Source organism: Capricornis sumatraensis, chromosome 14, assembly GCF_032405125.1.
Source record: "Capricornis sumatraensis isolate serow.1 chromosome 14, serow.2, whole genome shotgun sequence".
Classification (NCBI taxonomy): domain Eukaryota; kingdom Metazoa; phylum Chordata; class Mammalia; order Artiodactyla; family Bovidae; genus Capricornis; species Capricornis sumatraensis.
In genome coordinates, this window is record NC_091082.1 from 84,735,837 (window position 1) to 84,755,509 (window position 19,673).

The following is a 19,673-nucleotide window of genomic DNA, read 5'->3' on the forward strand; positions in this document are numbered from 1 at the left end:
AATAAAAATGATCTCATGACCTTTTCCAAGATTGATAATTTATGGGTGTTCATATGCTGTTTTAATATTTTATATATCATTAACTATCTTCAGCTAAGACCTAAGGCAGTTGGAAAGATTGAAGGTGGAAAGAGAAGGGGGCAGCAGAGGATGAGATGGTTGGTTGGCATCATGGACTCAATGGACATGAGCTTAAGCAAGCTCTGGGAGACAGTGAAAGACAGGGAAGCCTGGCGTGCTGTAGTCCACGGGGTCTCAGAGAGTTGGACACGACTTAGCAGCTGAACAACAACATCAGGGCAGTTGGTAGAAACACTCGGCATGGAAAATGGTTCCTAACCAGGGCTGAAGCCGGTTGGTAACATGGCTGAGGGACCAGAACTCACCTATACATTTCTGGGTTCTCAGGCGTGACCTTTCAGGAGGCTTCAAGTGTGATATTAAGGAAGTTGCTGAACATATTTAGCTCAGAACATTTGCTTGCAAAGGGTGTGATGTGTTGCGTCGTAGCGGGAGAGTAACATTCATAGGTGATGATAAAGAACTCTGCACTTGGTGAAATATTTTCACCTCTGCTCTCTTTGGTCATTTCATAACCTTAAGGTTAAAGGAGTGTGAATTCTATTTACAAATAAGCACATCTGTCTTACTTTTTTCTTTGGAACCTGTTTTCTCTAAGCGGCATTATGTAACTAATGAATCCAGTTTCACTGCGGGCCCAAGAGAGGGTGACTTTTTACTTTATTGAAGAGGAGCTTGGATTTAACTTATTTTTTTTTCTCATTAAAATATGATCTGCAAACGCCTTTCCAAACGGAGTGCTTCCAAGGGGTACAAACCACCCTCCTAATTCTCAACCTTCTCCTTGAAACACCTTTTCATTGAAACAAAAACAGAGAGCTCTGAAACTCAGGGCTGCAGCACGAGCTCATTGTCTTATCAGCCGGCTTCGCCATCAACTAGAGAAGTTGTGGTTTAACCCTGGGCTGGGGCCGCTGCCCACGCTGCCATGGCAACGCGCTGCACCATTTGCAAAGGCTTGCGCGCTTAACCGCACGGCTACACCTCTTCCTTTCCTATAAAGACTCAGAATCAGAAAAACAGAAGTACCCTGGAGGAGGAGAAACCACAAGAGCAGAAAAGCCACCAAGGCTGCTCTTCGCTGTGCAAACAGCCTTCTGATGAGAAGAGCGTGTTGAGAACCTCTTCTGTTTGAAAGGGGAGCTTTTCCCATTAGGCCAGGTTCCTTTAATGATTTTGAAAGTCAATCAAGTGTTTCTGTTCGGAGTTTTCAGCAAGGGGAAATGAGAAGTTAGCAGCGCGTGTTATCAGACTCTGCTTTTATTTCCCTTCCCTTCTGGGCGGCCTGGTCAGACCTAGGGATCCTGTTTGCCAGAGGAGAGACATGTTGGTTAGGCAGACTCGCTGCAACCTAGCGTCCTTCTCCTGTTTACTTATTATTGTCTAGTGTTTAGTTCACTAGAAGATAGTATTGGGCTGGCCAAAAAGTTCATTTGGGTTTTTCCATAACCTCTTGGCCAACCCACTATAATTTAGATTTCACTCTTGGTTCCTTTTTAAAAAAAGTCTGTGGGTGCTAAGTCATGGACCTTGACCCAGACCTGGATCAGTGCCCAGCCCTGCAGCCAGCTGTCAACCCCTGGCCCCAGGAAGCCCACCCACCACCCTCTCTCTCCCATATCCCACCTCTTTTAGGAGATGTAGGTTTGATCACAGACTTTTTTGCTTGTTTGTTTAGTTTTAAAGCATGCACATAATAAGAGTAAACCATTTTCAGGAATGTTTTATTTTCCCTTCCTTGAAGCTTTGTGTACAAATACTGAAGAATAAGGGGATTCCCTGGTGGTTCAGTGGTAAAGAATCTGCCTTCAAAGCAGGAGACATGGGCTCGATCTCTGGATCAGGAAGATCCCCTGGAGAAGGAAATGGCAACCCACTCTACTCTTCTTGCCTGGGAAATCCCACAGACAGAGGGGCCTGGTGGGCTACAGTCCACAGGGTCACAAAGAGTCAGGCAGTACTGAGTACACACACACACACTGAAGGATAAGGTGTCAGCTTGGTTCTATTTATTTATTTTTATTTTAAAGATTGGATTTTTTTATGTGGACCATTTTTAAAGCCTTTAATGAATTTTATAATATGGCTTCTGTTTTATGTTTTGGGTGACTGTGAGGCATGTGACAGGCATGTAACTCCCTGACCGGGGATGGAACCCGCACGCCCTGGAAGGTGAGGTCGTAACCGCTGGACCACCAGGGATGTCTCTCAGCTTGGCTTTAGTTCTGTTAGCTCACCACAGTTCTGTTCACACCCTTCGTTGCCTTCCATGCGCCCCCATCACTTTTTTTGGTTTGTTTCTAAGTAAGAAGCTACCTCTTTTACAGCCATCATTCAGCAATTTGAGCTTTTAAAAAATAAATTTCAATGTATGACTTACTCTGAATCCCGCTTTGATGGTTCACACATGGCATTTTACTCATCGTGGGTCTCTCTAGAGTAACTACTGGACTGAGCATGAAATATGTTTCCCTTATGGCAGTGTGTAGTTGAAAAAGCCTGGGACATTTTAGAATCATGCTGCTGCTGCTGCTAAGTTGCTTCAGTTGTGTCCGACTCTGCGACTCCATAGATGGCAGCCCACCAGGCTCCCCTGTCCCTGGGATTCTCCAGGCAAGAACACCAGAGTGGGTTGCCATTTCCTTCTCCAATGCATGAAAGTGAAAAGTGAAAGTGAAGTCGCTCAGTCGTGTCTGACTCTTAACGACCCCATGGACTGCAGCCCACCAGGCTCCTCCGTGCATGGGATTTTCCAGGCAAGAGTACTGGAGTGGGGTGCCATTGCCTTCTCTGTTTAGAACCATATCTACATTTAAAACCAAACTCCTTCTGCTAGTTCTTTAGCCTTGCATGTATTTATTTATTGAGACCTCCTCTGTTAAAAGAGGACAGTGCCACCTCCTCTCTGGGGTTTCTGATGAGATGGGACTGGGAGGTCTGTAGTAAGCCCAGGCCACGGCCCTCCACCTGTTAGTTAGCATCCTCCAGCTCTCCAGAAGAAAACACAAACACGGAGCTACTTGACTGTCTATAACAGGTTTTTCCTGTTGTCCTGCTGTTTGTTTTTCCTGAAGATCTTGGCCAGTATCTCTTGATCTCCTTTCTTGTTCTTGAAATGTTGCTTTTTAGTGCTCCTCCTTCTGTTCGTGGATAGAATATTGTCTCATTTCTGAGAAGAAGAATTACAGTTTCCAGCGGTCTGTCTGCTCCTTGCATGCTCTTGTCTCTCCCGGGTCTTCTGCTTATTCTGGTCTCTGTCCTTCCTAAAGATTTCAGTCCATGCTTCTGGGAAGCCCATTGCATCTAAGAATGAGGCTTCCCAAAAGGGATGTGAAAATCTGTGCTAACTGATGGAGCTTATAAATCATGTTGTTCAGTTGCTAAGTTGTGTCTTATTCTTTCGTGACTCCGTGGACTGTAGTCCGCCAGACTCCTCTGTCTAAGGGATTTCCCAGGTAAGAATACTGGAGTGGGTTGCCATTTCCTTCTCCATGGGATCTTCCTGACCCAGGGATTGAACTCACGTCTCCTACATTGGCAGGTGGATTCTTTACCACTGAATCACCAATAAATCTCCGAGTCTTTCTACATGGCATGAAATCAGAAAGGCATTAAAATTCACTGAGCCTTAGTTTCCTTATCTGTCAAAAGAGCTCCATGTCAATAGATATTAAAATCCTATGTTCCTTTACCAGTTGAAATATCTAAAATGATTTTCTGGTGGTAAGCAGCAACTATTTTATTCATGGGACTTTAGACACTTAAAAAATGTAAGCTATGTTTTAATACAAATTCTGCATAAAAAATAGGAGAACCAGTATCAGACAGTCTTCATGTCTGCCACTTGCTCAGCGCAACTGGATAATCTACTAATCTCCTTTCAGTGTCAGTTTCATTCCCTGTAAAGTAGGAAAAATAACTGCTGACTCATTGACTTGCTGGGATGCTTAAGGGCAAAAACATGAGAAGAGGCTTGCAGAGTGTCCAATACACAGCTTTTTGGCAAACTGTTGCTCTAATTATTATATTTACTGAAGGAGGGAAGGAGAGACTACTTCCTACAATTTTCCGAAGTCGAGCCAATGCTTTGTCACTTGCATGAAGACTCATGCCGTAGATGCGGAGTAACTGGATATATTTGTTGGATTTGCTGTTTGTTGCTCATACGTTTACAGAGTAAGTTAAGGTAGAATCCTTTTATATTTATTATTCTGTTTTGTCATTATCACGCCTTAGTAACCAGGGAAAGCCATCCATATCTGTCTTACTTGACCTGTATTTTTGGGGGGTCTTGATTTGCTTTTCCATGTTTGTATTTTTTGCTTTTATGTTGACAGAGGTCAGATGTGCACTTTTAGCTTCAAAACATGCAGCCACTCCTTGGAGGCTGGATCCTGAAAACCAGCATTGATTTCGTTTCTTCTGCTCACCCCTCTGTCCTTGTACCTTTCTTAGATTTGCCAGACGAGACAGATTTGGATCCCTTTGGAAATGGCGTTCCATCCCTTCTGAGGGAGCAGGGGGTTGGGGCAGTGGTGGTTATAGGCATAGTTGGTAGTTAAAGCTCAAGTATGTCTTTTGAAATGTCATTTTCACTCAACTGATTCCTAGTTTTTGCTGAAATCTCTGGTGGGGGACTTAGGGGTGTGACTTCAAGGTAACTTTGATTTGCAATCAGTTAAACATTTTGAGTTGTAAAAGAAACATATTGGGAAAGGTAAATTCAGTAACAAGACATGTGTTAGAATAACACGGCTTTGAAGATCAAGTGTCCTGTTATCTCCATTTTCATCTGTTTAATGTACCTAGTCAGTTCCGTGGGTGATTCACAGCAGCGGGATGGGAATGCTAGGACAGGATTTGCAGATTTTTGGTGCTCTTGTGCCACCTACTGGAATACTTCTAAATAGTCCTTTGTCTAATCGGTGAAAACTAGTTCTTACCATATATATATATTTTTTAAAGGGTAAGAAATGTTATTCCCAGAAGAGAAAAAGTCAGATTATAACACACAGAAACACTTGATACCTAATGGTGCTCTATTTTACTATATTTATTGGATATGATGTGTGTGTGTGGAACCCAAGAGACCATTCAATGCGAAAAAAAAAAGGAAAAATCTTGATACCTTCTCTTGACTGTCACATCCTAAGCATGTACTTTCATAATTCCTACGGCTATTTCACTCATTTTTCTTCACCTGTTTTCCAGACCTTCTCCGTATTGTTCATGTAAGTTTGACACCTATTGTAATGCTATTTGTATTAGCACAACCTCCTAATATTAAATAGCTTTCTAGGGAGATCAATGGTGAAGCCTTCTTCTGCCAGTGCAGGAGATGCAGGGTCGACCCCTGGGTCGGGAAGATCCCCTGGGGGAGGAAATGGCAACTCTCTCCAGTATTATTGCCTGGAGAATCCCAGGGACAGTGGAGCCTGGCGGGCTACAGTCCATGAGGCCACAAAGAGTTGCACACAACTGAATGACTGGGCACATATGTACAGTATTAAATCGGTACCTGTCATACATAAGTTATTAAGTGCTTTAGGCAGATATCTTATTTGCTTTTCCAGGTCTGTTTGATTCCACTAACAGTAGGTGGTTGCTTTCTAATCATACACGAATTTGGGTATAAAGAGAGCTGCCTGCCTATATCACATGACACAGGTAACCGCGCCACCTTCATTGGCCTATCAGATCCCTCAGTGACCAAACGCATTGACCAGATGGCTAAATGGTGACATAGTTAAATATCTCACACAACCCTTCTCATCAGGTCTTCTTGTTTAGTGAAAAGGATTCAGCAGAGTCCCTTCGGCCTGTGATTTTGCTAATGTTCTGATGCATGAAGTGCAACAGACACTTGAAATCACTGCTTATGTAATTTTGGAAGAATTGCCAGTTAGGATGGGGCGTCAACAAACTGTACAGACATTTGGTAGTTCAGTCTCCTCTCAATATTGACGCAATTCCAACCTTCTGTTACTTTATCATGGTTTTGTTTGTTGTGGTTTTTGTTTGTTTGTTTGTGTCTGGCTTCATCTCTGGGCTTCCGGGATCTTAGTTCCCCCCGGCCAGGGATTGAGCCCTCAGCAGTGAAAGCATGGAGTGCTGACCACTGGACCACCAGGCAATTTCTATCCTCTCTTTATCTCTCCTGGGGAGATAACCTCCACACAAGTGTCTGTTGTGTTCATTTGTGGGACAGTCATCAGAGGACTTCTGAGCATGGATGTGTCCTTAGAGGCGCTTCCTGGAGGCTCCATGGTAAAGAATCCACCTGCAATGCAGGAGACCTGGGTTTGATCCCTGGGTCCGGAAGATCCCCTGGAGGAGGGCACGGCAACCCACTCCGGTGCTCTTGCCTGCAGTATCCTATGGACAGACGAGCCTGGGGGATTCCAGTCCATGGGGTCGCGAATAGTCTGAGCACCTAACACACTTTCCATACACACATGTCCTTTCCTATGACTTAGATTTTTGACTAGTCTACTTCATGTAGGCTGTCTTTATATGTGTTCCCGCCTTGCAAATGATAGCTAAATTCTAAAAACTAATTGAAATATTTTAATTGTAGTCTAGTGGGTATGGCTTATGGAAATGAAAGTGTCTTTTCCAGTTACATTGCTGTAGTGCCTGAATATTTTCTTAAATATTTATGTGTAATGAACATTATATATATGAAAGTGGAAAAGTGTTAGTTTTCAGTTGTGTTGGACTCTTTGAGACTCCGCGGACTATAGCCTGCCAGGCTCCTCTGTCCATGGGATTCTGCAGGCCAAGAAGAGCGCTGGAGTGGGTTGCCATTTCCTCCTCCAGGGATCTTCCCAACCCAGGGATCGAACCTGGGTCTCCTGCATTGCAGGCAGATTCTTTACCATCTGAGTCACCAGGGAAGCTCATATTACATAAATAATGTATAGTATATATGTGTGTGTCTATCTATCTATAAAATCAGTTCATTTTAGTCGCTCAGTCATGTCCGACTCTTTGCAACCCCATGGACTGCAGCATACCAGGCTTCCCTGTCCATCACCACCTCCCGGAGCTTCTTTAAACTCATGTCCATCGAGTTGGTGATGCCATCTCACCATCTCATCCTCTGTCAGCCCCTTCTCCTCCTGCCTTCAATCTTTCCCAGCATCAGGGTCTTTTCGAATGAGTCAGTTCTTTGTATCAGGTGGCCAAAGTATTGGAGCATCAGCATCTGTCCTTCCAAAGAATATTCAGGACTGATTTCCTTTAGGGTGGACTGGTTTGATCTCCTAATACAAGAATATGTTTTATTTTGAAGAGCATACCAGGGAATGTAATTGAAGGACCCTCCTCGCTGATACACACCTCTGATGGTGTTTTTGAGGGGAGAGGGTTTTTTTTTTTTCAGATCTGTTTGTCCTCAGAAAATAAAATCTCGAGGCAGGAAGTAGTTTAAATACCAGCCCACGCGTTATGCTACCCTCTCACAAGGTCAGCTGCCTGTCTTTTGGGGGAGAACTGACAGGATCTTTTTATTCAATACTTGTTTACTGAGAGGGCGGATGGCTCCACGCCTTGCGATGGGCTGGAATCCAGCTCTCATCACGCCAGTACAGTAGCTGACCGTAATCCCTGAGCTCACAGGCTAAATGTACCGAGAAACGCTCTCCAACACGTCCTCCACCCGCCAGCCACCAACACTGGGAGCCTGCGTTAGGTGATCCTCATATTCTTCTCTCGGAGAAGGCGATGGAGCCCCACTCCAGTGCTCCTGCCTGGAAAACCCCAGGGACGGAGGAGCCTGGTGGGCTGCAGTCCATGGGATCGCTAAGAGTCGGACACGACTGGGCAACTTCACTTTCACTTTTCACTTTCATGCATTGGAGAAGGAAATGGCAACCCACTCCAGAATCCCAGGGACAGGGGAGCCTGGTGGGCTGCAGTCCATGGGATCGCTAAGAGTCGGACCCGACTGGGCGACTTCACTTTCACTTTTCACTTTCATGCATTGGAGAAGGAAATGGCAACCCACTCCAGTGTTCTTGCCTGGAGAATCTCAGGGACCGGGGAGCCTGGTGGGCTGCCCTCTGTGGGGTCGCACAGAGTCGGACACGACTGAAGCGACTTGGCAGCAGCATATTCTTTTCTATGTCGTATTTCCTCTCGTCTATCATCACACTGGATGGCTTTTCTCTTTCTTTTTTCTTTCTTATCTTTTTTGTGTATATCTCACATTGGACTAAGTTCATTGAGGGTAGAGAATTTCTTTATCTTGATCATATTTAATCCTAGAATGTGGCATAGGTAAGAACATAGTAAGCAATCAATACTTATCATCTCAATAAAGGAATTCGTTTTCGAAAAACTTTCCAGAAGTCCTTTAAGATTTTTTTTGCAGACTTGAAATTAATTCCAACAGTTCTTCTTTAGCCTATTATTTTTATTTTACCCAAGAATTCAAAAACTAATATTAATAGGGTACTTTTTACATACTTTGGCTTTATAAACATGATGTTAAGAGAATAGCTATGGTTTCACCGAGAAAAAGGTACTGAAAATTGTGACTGTGTGAATGTGAATCAACATGCTGCTGCTGCTAAGTCACTTCAGTCGTGTCCGACTCTGTGCGACCCCAGAGACAGCAGCCCACCAGGCTCCCCCGTCCCTGGGATTCTCCAGGCAAGAACACTGGAGTGGGTTGCCATTTCCTTCTCCAATGCATGAAAGTGAAAAGTGAAAGTGAAGTCGCTCAGTCGTGTCCGACTCTTAGCAACCCCATGGACTGCAGCCCACCAGGCTCCTCCATCCATGGGATTTTCCAGGCAGGAGCACTGGAGTGGGGGGCCAAGAGATGCTGTATATGTATATATATATACATTTACATATGTATGTGTGAAATTTGAAAATTTCTAAGAGATGTTTCTTTTCCTTTTTTCAGGAAACTCTACCCGTCCTTCCACTCAAGGTATTTACATTTTACTTATTTTACTTTTTGTTGCTAACTTTGTATATTTAATGTTGATAAAATTTTCTGTGATATTCTAGTGAAATTGTTTTATACAGACAAGCCTTATAATCATGAATGGCCCTTGACATTCTCTTGTTCTTAATATTCCTACTTGAAAGTTATAAAGTTTGATAACTACCTGAACATATTATTTGTAGATGAATTATTGTGTATAAATTATAGCTTTTCTTACACCTGACAGTAAACCATATGGCAAGTTTTCAATCTCTTTTTAAATTTTATTGCTATAAAGAAATCAATTTATTTTGGTCAGATTGCAGAGCTTCATAGTTAGGGAACTGTATGATAAATTAGAATTCTAAACATAATTATATATATATATCTGTATAAATTCCTACAACCGAAAAGTTTTGACAGTATCGAGATATTTTAAATAATCTTTTCCAAGTTGTATTGTCACACCCAAACTGTTTTAACAAGTGTCCTAATCCTGAGGTAAATTATATTTAAGCAATGAAGATGCTGACAATTAGTTCATATATTTCACATGTCAAAGGAGAGAGAAAAATTAGATTACATCTGATTAAAAATAAATTACACTGGTTAAATGTTATTGTTATTGAAAATATGTTATAGGTACCCTATAACATTAATCATTAAGAAGATAGGTAATGTCCCTAAGATAATCCTGGTTTAACAATTATAGAGCACAGCTCTAATGAGGCACATTTGAAATCTCCTCAGAATTGTTTGTTATTCTTTAAAAAAGAATTTTAATTTGGAGGATAATCACTTTACGATATTGTGATGATTTTTGCCATCCATCAACATGAATGGGCCACAGGTATATATGTGTCCGCTCCCTAAAGAAACTTTAGCCCACGGCAGAGAGGTCTTATAAATATATGAAAGTCATTGAAGCATAGCAGATTGTGATCAATCAGTTTATTCCCACCTGCTGACATACCCACCTTTTACAGAAGAGTAAGTTCGTCTCGACCACAGAAACTGATTACTTTTGCCGGAGGGCATGGGAACGGGGTGGAAAGGAGAGGGAACATTTAAAACAGTAGGTGACCCTCACCTTATTGGGAGAGTTTCCACGCTCTCTGCACGGACCCATCACAACAAGCCTTCAAACGGTGAAACCGGGTAAGTGAAAATAGTGGCCCCGGATGCAAGCCAGAATATTCTCTCCCAAGTACGAGAATACGATCAGTGAGAACCAGTCTCTTTTTCCTGAAAGCAAAAGGGCTCCCTGGAACCTTGCTGACACAAACGTTAGTTTAGCCTAAAAACAAGACCCTGGTCAAGTCCGTAGTGATGCCTGTGGATTGACGTTACTGGGCAGAATCTTCAGCTCCTCCCCCGCTTCTTTCTCCCCCCCGCCCCCGCCCTCCTCCAGTCTCTCCCGGCCCCCGCCCCTCCTGTCACTCGACACTTGGCAATGAGAGACCCTAAGGTTTAGGTTTAGCCCTTGACGCTGAAGACAGGAAGGTGCCACTTGCTTATTACTCAGCTGGATGTGTTGGCGTGTCATTGTGGATGAAAGTTTGTTAATTAAACTCCTTGTTTGTGACGTCCTGCTGCTGCTGCTGCTGCTAAGTCGCTTCCGTCGTGTCCGACTCTGGGCGACCCCGTAGACGGCAGCCCATCAGGCTTCCCCGTCCCTGGGATTCTCCAGGCAAGAACACTGGAGTGGGGTGCCATTTCCTTCTCCAATGCATGAAAGTGAAAAGTGAAAGTAAAGTCACCCAGTCGTGTCCGACTCCTAGCGACCCCATGGACTGCAGCCCACCAGGCTCCTCTGTCCTAGGTTATGACATTTTAGGGATTGGGGCCTTTCTTTGGCAAAGACCACATGGAGCAACTGCCCTGTCTCTAATTACAGACTAGTTCTGTGATCTTTCGGGCGCTCTGGCCTCGGGGCAATTCCATGTGACTCAGGCAGATTTCATAGCTATTTGGTGAAAAATGGATTTCAGGTCACCTTCAACATTGATGACTGAAGCTGCGAATTCCTTCCGTCGTTTGCTGTTTCTGTTTTCTTAATCCTTTGCTCGGATCTTCCATTTCTGTTCTTCGTTCTGTTGAACTGAATGAATCAAAATGCTTGTGTGATAGAACTCAACTTTTCATGAATTAGATATTGCATAACATGAAATTTGCTATTCATAGAAGTAAACACAGGTTAAACAGAAAATTCAGAAAAAAATGGATCTCTATAATCCCATTAGTCAGAGATCACCGTGTTGTTTTATTTATTTATTTATTTTAAACAGCGCGTGTACGTCCCCCTTCCTCTGAGATGAGGAAGCCTGCTCACCGAGGAAGAGTGCACACGTGCTGCGGCCTCAGGCACATGGCTCCTGCTCGCCCTGCCTGCAGCCTCTTCCACTGCGCACTCATCTCGGCGGTGCACCGTTCTACTCCACCGCCCCCTCGCCACATTTTTTTTTTCTGAACTGAACTGAAACTGGGGGAAATGTTACCTCAGCATCTCAGACTGATGTTTCATTTGTTATCATGAAAAAATATTTTTTTGGAGACTTAGGTCATTTGTATATTTGTGAACTTTGTTTTCCAGTCTTTTACTCACTCTTTGTTTGAATTTCTTTTTTCCATTTTATTAATTAAAAAAAAAAACTTTTTGTTTTGTATTGGCATATAACTGGTTAAAAATACTGTGATAGTTTTCAGGTAGACAGGAAAGGGACTCAGCCATATATATACATGTATCCATTCCCCCCACCCCCCCCCCACCGCCCCCCCCCCCCCCCCTCCCCCGCCCCAAATTCCTCCCATCCAGGCTGCCACATGGCACTGTGGTTTGTTTGGATCTGATTAATTAAAAAAATCAGCGTGTGCATTTAGAACATTTGTCTTTCATTTTTTTATCTCCTGGTACCCTAGCCCTCCTAATGAACCTCTTCGACTTTTTTTTTTTTTATCCTTTTCCTTGATCAGTCTTCTATAGTTTCTTTTAATCATCTTCACGTTCTGTGTTTCATCCTTCTGAACCTGAGTGCTTCAGACAGAATCCGCCAGTGAAGTAAGAGGCGGGGAGAGGATTACTGCTTTTGATTCCATTTCCCTATTTTCACCTTTAGCCCCCGTTTTGTAGCTTGCGTTACACACGTCTACATATTCTGTCTATACGTCTGCACGCATCTTTATTTGTATATATGCGTGTGCACATATGTATACACATACACACCCCATATACACATATACACCACGGCTCCTGGCAGTATGGTGTGTGTATATATTTACATATATGCGTGTGTGTTGATGTACACACAGTAATGGGCGGGGGAGTTGGCAGGCTCAGACGGTGTGATTTGGGGTATGACTCACGTGTCTGTTTTCTCCTTCCTGCATCTCCTGTGAACATGATGGAACACAACAGAAGAGCCCTCTGCTTCGACTCCAGGTGGCCCCTTACCTGCTCCCACCACTGCATTCTCACCCGCAGACACCTCTGAACGAGGAAAAGACTCCTCAGAGACCTCACCTCCTGCGAGTCCACACAGTCTCACCACAACAGCACCCCTGACCTCTTGGAAAAGTGATAGTACTGCTGTGACAGGTTGGCAGAGATTAACGTGACACAGGATTAGGAAAACTCGTCTCTCTCGCTCTCTTTTTAAAGTTATCAGAACAGTTTGCCTTTAAATTCTGTGTTCGGTGTCTGTGTATGTGATTTCGCTGAAGTGTGTAAAGTGTAGAACCTCTAGGTTTTAGTGGAATGTTGGCCGACTCAAGTCACGAAGCCTGTTGTTGGGGAGAAGGGGAGAGAGGGAAGCCCCCTAGGTAGTATGAGTGTGTGCATGGATGTGGGGAGTGGGTTCTGAGTGTCCTCTGGCTCACGTACCGCCTCGTTTTCCTGGATCCTGCTCACCTAGACTTTCTGTAGCCCTCCAAGAGCCAGAATGTCCCCTTTCAGGTTGTCAGTCTTACCCTTCCTGGCTTTTACCCCAAAGTAGAGCTTTTCTTGGTTCAATCCCAGGTTCTCAATATCAGAAAATCACTGGAGACAGACCTTTGATTTTTTTTTTTTTAATCACGCTGAAGGGTAATAATACAGCTTTGTTCTTGGATTTCTTCCAGGGATTCTTGTTTTTTTTTAATTATTTAATTAGGGTTGTGAGTCCCAAGAGTAGAATTTAAGATAGCAGGGCCATGTTGGTAGCAAAGTGGCAGAGTGCATGGGAGGTGTTTCTGCCGGGGAGGTCTCTGAGGTTCCTAGAATCCGGGGACACCAGTGAGCTGCTGGTTCTCTGCTTAATGCCAGCTTTGCAAGTGTATCTGCCACACAAACTGACCATCCTGAGGACTGTTCCTGCTTTTTGCCTTAGTAGTGTGCTGGGCGCCATTTTCTGAGGCAAACTGTTTAATAGGCCTGCTCTGATTAAAGAGAAGAAGAAATTTATTTGTTCAATTAGGTCATCAATCTTAGCTTGGGTAGCGCCGTCACAGACCTGTGGTCCACGGCACACATAGGGTTTTGAGTACCATCCCAGTGAAGTTTATTGGTTGTGGTAAGCAGTTATATCAACTGCAGCAATTTATATTTAACCTTTATCCCACTTTCCCCTGCAACCACAGGGCAGGCATGGTGGCTGGGACCTACCTAAACATGGCAAGCGTTCAAATTCCCCTTAACAAAAGGAATGTGAGGATGAGGGAGCTGATGTCTAGTTCATGCTAAACTTTTTTAATGACTGAGTGACAGCACAGTACACAAAGTTCTCTATTTCAGAGATTCCCTGCTTTATCTCACACACACAACATTACTACTTTTTATTTCCACAACTTCCCCCCAAAGCCATTAAAGCCAGAGATTTACGTATGAAGCAAAGCTCGATAAAAAAAGGTTTAAAAGGAAATGGATTGGACATAAGGATGAATTCTTTACAAATACTAACTTGCTCTGGCACAGTAACACTGATGGTGAAATTAGCATGGAAATCTTCATATGCTTTCAAACAAAACACATTTTCTTTTCTGAAAAATAATCTTGGCAATAATCAAATCATTATTTTGAAGTATTAAAACCGTTCCTTTGGGATAAAAATTATGACAGGCAATCCACGAGCTTTAAATAGCCACCCCATTTCACTGACTCCAGCTGCCGTGGAAACTTTTCCAGGCAAGAATACTGGAATGGTTGCCATTTCCTTCTCCAGGGGATCTTCCTGGCCCAGGGATTGAACCTGTGTATCTTGCGTCTCCTGCCTTGGGAGGATTCTCCACCACTGAGCCACCTATTGTTATTCAGTTGCTAAGCTGTGTTTGACTCTTTGTGACCCCATGGAGCCACCTGGCAAGCCCTAAAAAGATCTGGAGATTTAGCAAATCCATAGATTCAAGAACTGTGGCTGGAAGGACTTTTTCCGAGACGCTTCCCATCCACGAATGAGGGCAGGGGTGATTGTCACACAGACTTGTCTGCTTTGTCCCATCAGGGACTTCTGTCCCAGTGGCTACGTCCACTAGTGAAAAATCGATTAGGATCAATTAACCTCATTAAAACTGTGCTTGCCACTCCTATACCATCTCTGAGATCACTCCTCCAGGAAGAGCAGGTTCCCTTGAAGAGGGAAGGTCATGGATGTCTGGACCGGGAAGAGTGAGGGCTCTCAGGACGCCCTGAGGACTAGGGACCCTTGGGAGGGACAGAGAGAATGAGCTGGTGAGTGGAGGAGGAGAAAAAGGTGCGCAGGAAGCCTCAAGTCAAGCCCGACTGATTTCAGAAGGGCCAGTCGTGTGCCTGCCGGTTTTTTGAAGGCTTAAAACAAACCAACCAACCATGTTTCCACTCTTCTCCTGGTTCTGTGGGAAGCTGCTTCTGAGGATCTGGAACTGAAGAACAGATGTTTACGTTCTCCATTCTGGAACAGCTTTAGTTAAATTTGGGGGTTAAGGGGCTTCTGGAGCCTGAGCTGAGAACTCAGACCCAGAATCTGGGAAAGATGCACATTCAGTTCTGGCAGGCATGGATGTGCGTGATGGGAGGGAGCCTGCGTGCTCACGTCAGAGCCATCGAGGGACGTGCATGTGCGTGTCACACACTGACACACCCAGCATCTAACTGCAGAAGCGCAGCCAACCTCATACCTTTGAGCCAGTGACCCCAGCGGTCAGTGCAGCGAAGCCGCCACACAAGTTCAACCTGGAGCTAGCCGGTATTTTGTTTCTGCCAGGACAACGAAGCGTCTAGTTAGCACTGAGTGAATACTCGTTGCTCCCCTGTGCTGTGATTCTGGGTGAAGTGTGTGTACGTGTGAGTGAGTGTGTCTGGGGTGGGGGATGTGTGACACGCGGTGGGTGCTCTGAACCTTGACAATGAGGCGTCTTAAGGAAGTTCTCGGTGGGCTTTCATCGGCGGCCATCCTTGATTCCATATCCACGAACTACACTCATGAGCTCGTCTGTGATTGGAAACCCAGTGGGCGGCTGTCAGTGTAGCATGACGTTCTTGGGCTCGAAACCAGTCCACTTTCCCCTGGCAAGGGCAGCCGCCATCCTGAAGGGAACATCGTGACCCTCAGCTGGAAGAAAAAAGTACCCAGTTCCGCAAAGGTGCAGGCGAGACCCTCCGCAGCTCTGTTTTCAGAAAGTCAGGAGGGAGCACCCGCACCGCGGGCTTCCTCCGCCCCGAGGCTCGGGGCAGGGCTGGGGGGCAGGTCCTCCGTGGGGACCTCACCGCAGCCTTCCACCTTCAGAGCTCACTTCCACCTCTGTGGCCTCTGCCCCGCCAGCAGCACCCACTCTGTGCATTTTCAGCGTCACCCACGGTACGCCCTACCCCCGGCAGGAAGCGAGGCCTCCCTGGGTGGGAGGGCAGACCCAGAGTTTCTCTCCAGGTCCCAGATGCCTCGTTTACTCCTGCTGCTGAGTCTTTGCTCCTGCACGCGGGCTTTGTCCAGCTGTGGAGAGCCCAGGGCTCCTTTCTAGATGGGGACTTCTCCTTGCGGTGGCTTCTCTTGTTGCAGAGCCAAAGCTCTAGCGCGGGGGCTTCCGTAGTTGCAACTCTGGGCGCTAGAGTGCAGGCTCCATAGTTGCGGTGCGCGGGCTTGGTTGCTCCTTGGCATGTGGGGTGTTCGTAGAGCAGGGATGGAACCCAGTGTCCCCTGCAGTGGAAGGAGGATTTGTTACCCCTGAGCCACCAGGCTAGCTCCCCCCATCCCACCCCCTGTGCTTTTACAATGTGAGTTGAGACGCCCTTCAAGTCATCTCTCCCGCGTGCCTCGCTGGTTTTCATCCGGGTTTGCAGACGGGTACGTTGTGATGCTGCAGGAGTGCTTGAGTGTTTGCTGCCCGGCCTTAGCTTGATCAGTAGGCGATGCCTCCACGGGCCGCGTGGCCCTGCACTTGCCCGGCGGGAATGCTGATGGCCTTTGTGATTGCAGGTGCCCCAGGAGAAGGGACCACGGCCACCTTGCCTGCAGACCCCGCTGCCCCATCAGCCACCTCCCGCAGCCCTGCACTCAGCAGCACTGCTGCCTCACCTCCACTCACCTCCAACCCGACCACCCAGGATAACGCCTCACCTCCACTCACCTCCAACCCGACCACCCAGGATAACACCTCAGGTTTGACTGTGATGCCTTAGGCATGTTAGATGCTGGATCATGAAATGGAAACTTGAGACCTTTAGGCAGCTGTTTTATTTCACACCCAACAGGGCTCAGTGGGTTTCCTGTTTTACAAATTTTCACACATTGGTACTAAATTAGGCAACAAAACCTTACCAGTAAGCTTCCTCTGGGCATGTTTTATTTTGTTATTTATTTTATAAAAGTTCATGGCAAAGAAGAAAGGTAACAAGCTTTCAGTCCCATAGCCCTGAGATCAAATCCAGCCTCTTCAACTTTCTGGTTGACTTCAGGAAAGTTGCTCCTACTTTCTCTGTGTCTGTTTTTCACTTCTTGTAAAAAGGGGTGTAATAATACTCATTTCATAGGATTGATGTGAGGGTGGGATATGTAAAAAGCCTGGTATGAGATGAATAATACAAAAAGGTAACTGGGATCCTCGTTAGTGTAACAATTAGAATAAGGAGAGTTGTAACAGAATGAGAAGCAATTGGAGGGAGACTGCACACGTCAGAATTACACCAAGGAAGGGTTTCTTCTCAGGATATACAGCATCTGGTTCCAATGGTATGAACTCTTAGTCATCTTAAAGGGCCATGCGTAGATAAATCTTTGGCTCACTTTCTTATTTTAGCAACAAGCCAGCATCCATTCAAATGAGGAGGAAGCCTCTAGCAAAGATTCCTTTAAGAAATGATCTTTGCTGAGGCGTTTTCCCCTCGCCCTTCGATGGGACAAGCTCATTAACTGTGAGCCCCTGTTCACTTCCTTGCAGATGAGCAGACCACGACCCCTGCACTGACCCCTGCATCCAACGTCAGTTCTGCAACTGCTTCCTCGACCACAGGTGACGACCTGGCCCCAGTCGTGCAGTCACCCCACCACCATGCCCTTGGGACAGGCTCCCTGAAGGCACTGCGTTGGCCCCGTCTACCCCAGGCTCCTTCCTCAGGATGTTCACTTGAGTGTCCTAATCCTGGTACCGTGGAGGGGCAGTTGGTCCAAAGCACTGATCCGGGTCTGCAGTGCTAGAGCCGCTGAGATCTGGGCCGGTGTCACTGTGGTAACCTATTGCATCCCGGTCGTAGCATTCCCCTCGGGTGTGGACTTGAGGAAAATGAGTAGAGATGACCAGCTAGCTATACCAGGACTTTTAAGAGTGGATTTCGGTCTTGGTATGAAACAGAACAGTTCTCTCAGTGGGAGGCTCCGTATCAAGAAGTCAATGGCAGGGGAGCCTCAGCATTCTGGGGCTGGGGGTATGGAGACAGAGATGAGGAGGCCTCCATGCGGGAGTGAACGCCCAGGAGTTGGCGGAGTCTGCGATTGGTTAGCCAATCACAGCCTGCCAGGGCGCTGTTCCCACCTCAGTTTCTCCATCTCCAAGACCAGACTAGCAGGGATCTCGTATCTTCCACAAGCCACATTTCCGTCATGTTCAGTAGTTAAATATATACGCTCACACAAGACGTGTCTCAATGGATGGACAGATTTTTTACCCTGAGTCTAGTATATGGGCAAAGAGCTTACAAAAGTGAAACCAGAACATGGGCAGCCCTTACCTATTTTCTGATATAACTTTGCAAATGAAGTGAAGTCACTCAGTCGTGTCCAACTCTTCTCGACCCCATGGGCTGTAGCCCACCAGGCTCCTCCATCCATGGAATTTTCCAGGCCAGAGTACTGGAATGGGTTGCCATTTCCTTCTCCCGGGGATCTTCCTGACCCAGGGATCGAACCTGGGTCTCCTGCATTGCGGGCAGACACTTTACCCTCTGAGCCACCAGGGAGACATTCTTTGCAGAGATGCAAACTGAACTCTCTAGGGTTATAAATATATAAACCTCTCTTGAGATTAATCAGGGGGATAAAGACTTTAAAAATGCCTCTGGCTGCTTGAATAGTCAGCCACATCACCATTCCATAATCAGATGTGTGTCAGAAAGTCTTAATATTGTATTATCACGATTGGGCTTATTAGGTAAATTCATGAAAATGTTTTATGGGGCTAGCTCCTTGGTTTACAACCTTTGAGGTTCTGAGATCCAAACATGGGACTAGGCACTGCAAACTCTGGCTTTTCTGTTAAATCTAATTTGGTAGATTCTACAGTTTATGAAGATGAAACATTGTAAACCACCCTTCCCCAAAATGACTAAGGTCAGAGATATCCTAAAAGTTGATTTTAATCATCTGCATTCTCTTTTTTTCTTTCAGCTCCTACTAGTACATCTAAGCCATCATGTGGTAAGTTTGTCTACCTAGAGGCAACGTATATCACTTTAATGATTTCATTCTTTATTTCAAGTTTCCAAGACCCCTGCTCCCCCACCCCAGCAAAATAAACTCAGTGGCTCTAATTTCTAACCAATGATTATCTCCAGCTCTTAAGAGCCAGAGTCCTTCAGGGTGAGAAATTTGATGTCATGTTCAGACCTGGATTTGAGGACCTGGATCAATCATTACTAGCTAAACAACTCTGGGTGGAGCCACTTACCCTTACTTTGGGTGTTTAAAGTGGGGTGACAGCAAGCTTGTTTGGGGGTTGGGGGAGGATTCCGTGTAGTGATAAATGTGGAATGTGAAAAGCACCTTCAAGGCTAATCAAGAAGAAAAATCTCCCCTGTCTCTCTGTCTCGCTAGGGTTCTCCTCAAAGCAGATGCTTGAAAACAGTTTGTGTCTGTCCTCCCATCTTCTTCCTCTGTTCTCAGTGAAAGCAGAGTCCTTCTTCACGACCTGGGCTCGTGCACTCCACGTGTTTCTAAATCTCACCCCTGGAGTCGCTGCTTTCAGTAGTTCTTCACATTCGGTGCAAACACCAGCCTTCATGTGTTTGCTTAACTGATATGATCCTTCGTGATCAGATTCCTCTTGCATTATTGCTTTTTTACTCTTTTCACTTAAGTAGCACGGAAATACTCATTGTTGTGTTTCTTAACCTTTTATTTTGTTTTAGAGTCCAGCTGATTGTGATAGTCTCAGGTGGACAGCAAGGGGATCCAGCCATCCCTATACATGTATCCATTCTCCCCCAAACTCTCCCCCA

The 19,673-nt window shown here is 45.4% G+C and overlaps 1 protein-coding gene across 1 annotated transcript in view; it reads left to right on the forward strand.

Moving 5' to 3' along the window:
- The window catches only part of PTPRC (protein tyrosine phosphatase receptor type C), a 134,738-nt gene that overhangs the window by 50,097 nt on the left and 64,968 nt on the right, over positions 1–19,673 (forward strand). Inside the window, exons 2-4 of the mRNA XM_068985975.1 lie at positions 8,996–9,022; positions 17,402–17,473; positions 18,844–18,873. Of these exons, the coding sequence (XP_068842076.1) occupies positions 8,996–9,022; positions 17,402–17,473; positions 18,844–18,873 (129 nt within the window). The remainder of the gene's footprint in view (positions 1–8,995; positions 9,023–17,401; positions 17,474–18,843; positions 18,874–19,673) is intronic.